Genomic DNA, 9,176 nt, shown 5'->3' with positions numbered 1-9,176 from the left:
CAAAATTTGTTCAACTTGCACCTAACTTGTTCACACATTTGTGCAGCCACCAAGATCTGCTGCCCCCAGTATGCTTACTGAGCAAGGCTTTCAAGCCTCACAGTCCAGCCAATGCTCCACTCTTCACCAAGCAACTCAGTGAATTAGGGCTCTATTTTTTGGTTATGAACTGCTTTTTGGTAGACTAACTAGGGCTGTCATATTTTGGTATATTATGTTAATTAATTAGTCAACAGTTTATGACATTTCTACTGATGTATGGATGAGCATTTGACTCTCCCTAGGATTATTTTGAACAGTTGGTGTATGTGAAATTGGATGTATGGATGAGCATTTGACTCAACTTATTTCCATTGCAAAATACCAAACATTTATCCTTTATTCACCAAATGCAAAATAATAGACAACAACTTTTTTGATTCCAACAACTTTTTTTATAAAGACAAAGGATCAGATTTCTTACAGCCACCAATAGAAACCTTATACTAACAACCTTAGAGTAACTTAATGGAATACAAGAAAATGGCAAAAACAAGCCATGAAACAAACAAAGCCAAGGTCAAGTTCTTCTCATTGCGTGACATTTTCAGCATCTCAATACGCAGTTGTGAAAGCTCAAATTTCATTTCTTGCACATCTTCTTCCAAGCTGTCCTTTTTAAGCTGCAATTTTTTTATTTTTTCGGTCATTAAACTCTTCTCGTACTCCATCTCCGTTAAGGTAATCTCCTTCTCAAATAACTGAAATTTAAGATCATCAACTTCAATCCCTTGCTCATTATACCACTTAAAAAAATCACACTTAGTATCCTACAATACAACAACAGTCAATTAGTGGCAATAAAAACCCTAGATTTCCCAAATTTTGTAAAAAAATTCAAGTAAAAAAAATAAAATGCTCACAGGCCATAAAGGGCAGCCATAAAACTTCTGTCCAAAATTTGCGCCACGCTTCACAGTACGAAGAACAGGCTCTCTTCCACAAGAACATTTCGCGGAACCTTGAGAATTTCCCCTAGAATCAGAGGAGGAACCTACAGAGGTTTGTCTCCTTGCAACCATTTACGCTTCAGATTCTCCAATTGCAATTGTGATTTTGTTATTGAGGACGAAATTTATGGAATCATGAAAATAATTTGAGGGAGGAAGAAGAATTTGAGGGAGGAAGAAGAAAAAAAAGATGGAGGAAGAAGTTATGACTGAAAAAATAACGAAAAAAAGAGACTAAATTGATTGTTATAAAAGTCCCCCAATGGTAAGTGCCACGTCAGCAGGTTACCTACAACAATAAGTTCATAACCGGTCATGACCCATTGTAGGAATTTTGCCCTAAAGTTTGTATTATTAAAAAATAATTTAAAGTTTGTATTATTGCGAGAGAACCGGCCAAAGTTTGTATTATTCCAGTTAAAAAAACCAATGAAAAATCAAAATCAAACATTAACTGGATTACTTAATTTTGTTGTATTTTTCATTTTCTGTTTTATTGTTTTATCTTTGTTATTCACTTATATTATTTGTTATTTCCTTAGTTTGTACCTTTGTTGTCATCATCAAAAAGGGGGAAATTGTTGAACCCTAGTTTTGATGATGACAAAGGTACAAAGATGCAAACTAATTAGTGGACTAATGTGTTATTTAAGTGTATGAATTTTAAGGTATCATTCAAAGGAACAAAGAGAATACTAAGTCAAGGAAGAAATCAAGTGAGGATTTTGAAGACTAAGTGAAGATGTTTCTCTAATTGATACAGGAGCAGCATTGGAGCAAGAAGCTCACTACTACAAAAAGCATCATCAACGACCAAATATTACAACCACACGCGAATCTGGTCGTGAAAAAATTCATATTACGACCAGATTCTAATTTTGGTCGTAATTGATCACTTCTTTTTACAAGGAGGAAAATTTCTCGTCGTAACTGTTAAAATCTCGTGGTAAATGAATCAAAAAAATTCGCCAAAACTTTAGCGGGATTTTTTCCCGGCTTTGTAGTGAAATTACAGTAAGTTAAAATCTATTTACGATAATTATCTGGTCGTAGTTGCTATGTTAGTAAATAAAAAAATGTAAAATTAAATTAAATCCCAAAAAGTACCCAAAAAGCAACCTAAAACCCTAATTTCACGTTTCACCTTCCATTTTCCCACTGACTACCATTTCTTCACTTACTAAGCTCTTCAACCATGTCCATGTCTCAAAACCTAGATTATTTTCTCAAAAATATACAAAAAGCAAAGTATAATTGAATATACCTAGATTAGTTTCGCCATAATTGAACGAGTTGAAGCTTTGGGTCAATTTTCGCCATAATTGAACAAACCACAATCGCTGACGATTTCAAGCCAACTGTCAAGTGCTTTTCTACAGATTGCAATTTCAGATCCCTCTTTTTCTTCTAAACATTGCTCTTAGGTATGGGTTGCCTTAATTTTGTTTTAAATCTACTTTTAAATGAGTTAGTTTAGTTTGTTTTTCATTTTTTTGTTCTGGGCTTTGAATTTATGCTTGGGATTTGCTCAAATTTCCATAATTTAGTAAAGTAGATTTGTTGTGCAAGTGACTACCTTTGTTTATGTTTGATAATGTTGCTTATACTATTGTTGCTGGTTTCAATGGTGTTTTTTTCTCTTTAGATGTACAATTCTCATTTGCAACCACTTGAATAAACCAGCCTATTTTTATTTTTTATATCATGATTTGTTTTGATGTTGATTATGGAAAGCAAAGTGTGTTAGTATAATGTTGGCCTTCTACTTCTGCATTCTCCGTATTGATGATTTTTGTGAAGCATCGTTCAAACTTTTGGCCTGCAGTTCACAGGGATGAATTATCATCAGAACAACGCGATCAGGAAAGCAGAGTATGCAGAAAAAGATGAGGTTTACTTGATTGTTGATGGGTATGTTCTGATTCATTATGAGCATTATCATTTATGTTACATTCTAAAGCCTATAACATCACAATACCAACACTTATTTGGATATATGTTTTTTTTCCTATGATAGCCTTAAACAATTTAACAACATCTGTAATTTCTATCATAACTACAAGAAATTGTCACATCTACGACGAGTTTTTTGGTCGTAAATAAGCCAAATCTCATCGCAAAAGGCCTTTTACGACGAGAAACGCGTGTGGTCGTCGGTCGTCGCAAAAGGCTTGGTCGTAAATAATTTTACAACCAGATTACTTAGGTCGTCGTAAATTACTATTACAACCAGTTAAATATCTCGTCGCAAAAGGTCAGGCATCTACAACCAGATTACTTAGGTCGTCGTAAATTACTATTACAACCAGTTAGATTTGCCTTATTTACGACCTAAGATATGATAGAAATTACAGATGTTGTTAAATTGTTTAAGGCTATCATGGGAAAAAAACATATATATATCCAAATAAGTGTTGGTATTGTGATGTTATAGGCTTTAGAATGTAACATAAATGATAATGCTCATAATGAATCAGAACATACCCATCAACAATAAAAGACCTCATTTTTTCTGCATACAGTGCTTTCCTGATCGCGTTGTTCTGATGATAATTCATCCTGTGAACTGCAGGCCAAAAGTTTGAACGATGCTTCACAAAAATCATCAATACGGAGAATGCAGAAGTAGAAGGCCAACATTATACTAACACACTTTGCTTTCCATAATCAACATCAAAACAAATCATGGTATAAAAAATAAAAATAGGCTGGTTTATTCAAGTGGTTGCAAATGAGAATTGTACATCTAAAGAGAAAAAAACACCATTGAAACCAGCAACAATAGTATAAGCAACATTATCACAAAACATAAACAAAGGTAGTCACTTGCACAACAAATCTACTTTACTAAATTATGGAAATTTGAGCAAATCCCAAGCATAAATTCAAAGCCCAGAACAAAAAAATGAAAAACAAACTAAACTGACTCATTTAAAAGTAGATTTAAAACAAAATTAAGGCAACCCATACCTAAGAGCAAAGTTTAGAAGAAAAAGAGGGATCTGAAATTGGAATCTGTAGAAAAGCACTTGACAGTTGGCTTGAAATCGTCAGCGATTGTGGTTTGTTCAATTATGGCGAAAATTGACCCAAAGCTTCAACTCGTTCAATTATGGCGAAACTAATCTAGGTATATTCAATTATACTTTGCTTTTTGTATATTTTTAAGAAAATAATCTAGGTTTTGAGACATGGACATGGTTGAAGAGCTTAGTAAGTGAAGAAATGGTAGTCAGTGGGAAAATGGAAGGTGAAACGTGAAATTAGGGTTTAGGTTGCTTTTTGGGTACTTTTTGGGATTTAATTTAATTTTACATTTTCTTATTTACTAACATAGCAACTACGACCAGATAATTATCGTAAATAGATTTTAACTTACTGTAATTTCACTACAAAGCGGGAAAAAATCCGGCTAAAGTTTGGCGAATTTTTTGATTCATTTACCACGAGATTTTAACAGTTACGACGAGAAATTTTTCTCCTGGTAAAAAGAAGTGATCAATTACGACCAAAATTAGAATCTGGTCGTAATATGAACTTTTTTACGACCAGATTTGCGTGTGGTTGTAATATTTGGTCGTTGATGATGCTTTTTGTAGTAGTGAAGAATAAAGCAAGGCATTTTATTTCTAGTTCCATTGTAAAGGAACGAGTAATGTTGGTAAGGAACATTGGCAGTTTATTTGAGAATGATAGTCTGTTCCTTTGTAAAGAATAGACGAATTGGCACTAAACAAATCAGTTAAAGGAACTTATAAATAAAAGGAACTAGACTTAGGCTCGAAGCATTATAACGGTTCACTAATGGAAGTTGAGTAGTTTATGCCTAAAAAATAGGTAACCGTTTTAATGTAAGAGAAAATCCGATTTCATGGAAAAAAAATTAAGGAAAAGATTTTATTTTTCGAAAAAGATAAGAAAAATATTATTCGGTTTTTAAAAGGATTTTATTTAAAAGATAATATTTTCTTAAGGATTTAATTTCAGTTTTAATATTAAATCTGTTTTAAATAAAAACTGATTTTCGGATAATGCTCAAGTAATTCCTATAAACTAGGAGTAGTAACTAAAACATGTCCACGTCTAAGCAGTGATCATGGGATTATGGGATGTGTTAAGGAACGTGTTCCTCGAGGGGAGGAACATCATGGGATAATGGTTTCACCAATACACGTTTTTAGTTCCCACGTTCTATATTACTGTCACTATAAATATTAAAGTATAAGTAAGTTCCAAAGTGTGTCTGACTAAGTGATTTAGTGAGTTTAACTAATTAAGTGTCAGTGCCTTCATTCTCTCATAATAGCCATTTGTTCTTTGCTTACTTACTCTCATAAGTGATTTAGTGAGTTTAACTAATTACATTTATTTCTACACATACAATTCACCCCCCCCCCTCTTGTAGTGTTCCTAGGGAAATAACAGATATTTCCAAAAGTTGATACAAATTATCTAGTTAATTCCTTATTGGTGTGCAAATTATGGGATAAAGCCATAACGGAAGAGATTTGGTAAACAGATATGCCCTGGAGATATCTATGAAGACTTTTTGTTAAAGGAAACACAAAGAGTATAAAGGTCTTTCGAATGGTGAATGGATCATCTTCAACAGATGTAGTACAATATATATGTACATGCCAAATATGGCATAATCTTATGGTCCTTAGTGCAGATCCCTATTGGATGTTACAAAATTATCCCATGGGATCATGTCCTAGACAAACTTTCTTAATGGATTTCACATTGGCTAGAAGAAAAAAGGAAGGAAATCATGATAGATTATTCTTTTCAACCAAATTTAGCCATCCTAGAGAGAGATTTGTCGATCACCTTAGAATAATGGAAGAAGCTACTTTTAGGACGCTATTAAAACAAATTGGGTATAGCCATTGAGCATATTCCTCTTCTTATAATTTGTGGGTTCTAAGCATATCACCTTACAAATCAAGGGGGCAATTTGTTACTACCGTTTTTATGTGTAGTTATCATTTATTATGATACATTGCATCAAGCCCCAAAGGGTTTAATGTTTGATGTATATGTAAGTGTGAAGGCCCAATTATATTAAGAAGCCCATGATAAATAGTCAACAACTAGAAGCCCAAAAAAGAAAGCCCACCAATCAAGAGTGGTCAAGAGATGAAATTCAAAAGATGAAAGTCAAACGATGCCAAAATATAGACAAGCAAGGACGTGGGTGGTAGTTAATCTCATTATGGAGCATGCAAGTTACGTGGTAATGGGACGTGATCACCAAGGTGCTAGAAGATAGAAGTTATGACTTGAATCAGAGATGATTCAAATCATTTTCCTCCGAAGAAGCAAGGAAGTTACGCATGATAATGAAGTATAAATATATACAATAAGGAGGATCAGCGCAAGACAACAAACACAACACACAACAAACGTGCAGGGAAGTTACGCATGATAATGAAGTATAAATACAAGAAGGAGGATCAGCACAAGACAACAAACACAACACACAACAAACGTGCAATTTACTTTCTTCTTTAACGTAGCTTTAACCTATATTAGCCAACTCCCTTCTGGGTTATAATTAGTCCTTAGCCTAGAATTAGAGCATGTATTGGGTAACAAGTTTGTTCAATCTCCAGCTTTAGTCAAAATTCATGGAGGTAATATTCATCTTCATGTTTGTCCTTTAATTGTCCATTGTTAGTCTCGGACAAACACTTAAGCAACTACAAGAGGGGGGGTTGAATTGTACATGGAGAGATTTTCAAACTTTTTGCGGAAATAAAAGAATGAATAAGTAAGAAGGAACTAATTACACGAATAAAGAAAGAACTAGGAACACGAGATTTTTACAAGGAAAACTTCCTAGGCCCAATAGGAAAAAAAACCTTGACCACTAGGGATTTTGACTCAATTCTCTTTAATCACTTTTAGGCCAAAAGACTCTCTTTTGTACAACCGAAACTTGGACCAACTCTGTTCCTCTAGGAACTTGTTCTCAGTCAGCCTGTTCCCCCTGAACAGTTGACTTCTCCCTTGACTTCACTCGAAGTCTTTTCTCTTTCTCTCTTCTCTTTCTCTTTTTCTCTTTCTCTCAAGAATGATTACAGATTTTGATTCTCTCAACCCAATCTATAATACATCAATGTCTAAGAAGAAGAAAAACCGAGCAAACTTTCACTAAGAATATTACATAAAAATTCTGAAAGTTATTCTAAAAGATCATTACAAACATCTATTTGTAGAGACCTATTTACTTGATTTCTTCTCCAAGAACTTCTCCATGTTCTTCTCCATGAACACACGTCCTCTTAGCCACTTCTCCATTTTGTCCGTAGTAATCTATCCGTTGGCAGTTGAGTTTGTTGGGCTTCCACGATCTTCTCCATGATCTCAGCCACTTCTCCATTATCACATGCCTTACATATAGTTAGGTTGTTGTGGTTCCTAAATTCTAGGAACTATCTCAACGTTCACTTTGTTGGTGCTGCTGCTTAGGTTAATGTTTTGCAGCTCCATATTTCTAGGAAAATATCAATGCTGCGCATACATTTCACTAAACAAGTATTATGGAACTTCATATATTTCATTAGTTATTACCATAATATAAATCGAATAACACAAGCAAATAATAAATAATTTTAAACTTGATTAAATACTTAATCAAACCTTCATAAAATATTTACCATTTTATTTGTGAACCTTAAGAACATTTAGCCGTATTAAAACTAGACAAATAAAAATAAAACAAAAACAAACTAGAGAACTAGAACTTAGACATAAACAAGTTACTTCTAACAAGGAACCTAAAAACCGAATTAAACTAATAAAACATTAATTATATGTCATTATCAAAATAGTGAAATAACAATATTCCCCCTTTTTTATTATGACAATTAATTAAAAAAAAAATTTTAAGGTTTTTTGTTTTTGAAAAGCAACTCCAAGAAAGAAGAAAATAAACTACACAAACTAACCTAGTGTAAACAACTTTACAGACTGGGAACAGAAGCAACATAGGTAGGAACAGAGACAAGCAAAATATACAAGGAACTATGATAAAAATGTTGTTTTTGTGTACACACTTTATCTCTTCCCCCTTTGTCATTATCAAAACCAAATGTTGTACCTGCAGCACTAGAGAGTCAACAGTCTAGGCACCAAGCAAGTTGCTCAAACAGATATCTCATGGATGGGATTTTAAGTGTTTCCACTGTCTTGGTTCAATTCTTCTTGTCTCTGCTCCTCCAGTTTGAGGAGCTTCATTCGTCTCGTCTTCTGGATGAATTTCTGGTGCTTGTTCCTCCTGTATAACAGGATCAGGAACAACTATCTCTTCTTCAGAAATATGCTTTTTTTCATTACCTGCAGGTGTTAGTTCCTCATCAATGTTTACAGACTCCTCAATACGAGTCAGTCCTATTTCAAAGTCATTTTCATGACTTGGTTCCTGCAGAGAGTTAGTTTCATCGAAAATGACATGGATGCTTTCCTCAACACACATTGTTCGTTTGTTGTAAACTCTATATGCCTTACTACTTAAGGCATATCCAATAAAAACAGCCTCATCGCTTCTAGCATCAAACTTTCCTAAATTGTCTTTACCATTATTATGTACAAAGCATTTACAACCAAAGACTCTAAAGTATGAGATATTGGGTTTTCTTCCTTTAAGTAGCTCATAAGGGTTCTTTAAGATGATAGGTCTTAGCATGACTCTATTGATAATATAGCATGCCCTATTCATTGCTTCGGCCCAGAAATTCTTCGGAAGATTTCTTGCTATTATCATTGTTCTTGCCATGTCCTCCAAGGTGCGATTCTTCCGTTCTACCACGCCATTTTGTTGTGGGGTTCTAGGAGCTGAGAAGTTATGATCGAGACCGTCATGCTTGCAAAACTCATCAAATTTTGAGTTTTCAAACTCTCTACCATGATCAGAACGCAAGTGCTTAATCTTAAAACCACTTATTCTTTGAGTTCTTTTAGCAAAGTTAACAAATTCGTCAAATGTCTCATCTTTGTTATGAAGAAAAATAACCCAAGTGTACCTTGAAAAATCATCAACTATTACAAGTACATATCTCTTACCATCGACTTTGGTTCGAACAGGGCCACACAAGTCCATATGAATCAATTCAAGGGGACTTTGTAGCTTACCATTTTCTTTGACTTGAACGAGGATCTAACTTGTTTACCTTTTGCACAGGG

At 34.0% G+C, this 9,176-nt stretch overlaps 1 protein-coding gene across 1 annotated transcript; it reads right to left on the bottom strand.

The window, feature by feature from the left end:
• Positions 1–494: 494 nt before the first annotated feature.
• On the bottom strand, positions 495–1,061 carry LOC125491810 (uncharacterized). Its single transcript, XM_048633892.1, has 2 exons — positions 903–1,061; positions 495–809 (listed from the first exon to the last, which is right to left on the bottom strand). The coding sequence occupies exons 1-2, from the start codon at positions 1,059–1,061 to the stop codon at positions 495–497; spliced, it is 474 nt and encodes a 157-aa protein (XP_048489849.1).
• Positions 1,062–9,176: the final 8,115 nt, after the last annotated feature.

This window comes from Beta vulgaris, chromosome 7 (assembly GCF_026745355.1).
Source record: "Beta vulgaris subsp. vulgaris cultivar EL10 chromosome 7, EL10.2, whole genome shotgun sequence".
NCBI classification, from domain to species: domain Eukaryota; kingdom Viridiplantae; phylum Streptophyta; class Magnoliopsida; order Caryophyllales; family Amaranthaceae; genus Beta; species Beta vulgaris.
This window is presented reverse-complemented; position numbering and strand designations above follow the sequence as displayed.

Bases quoted from the DNA above. Each gene is read 5' to 3' on its own strand.
- LOC125491810 (XM_048633892.1), bottom strand. From the start codon at position 1,061: ATGGTTGCAAGGAGACAAACCTCTGTAGGTTCCTCCTCTGATTCTAGG. The intron at 810-902 runs GTGAGCATTTTA...GTTGTATTGTAG, and splicing joins ATGGCTGCCCTTTATGGCCT to GATACTAAGTGTGATTTTTT.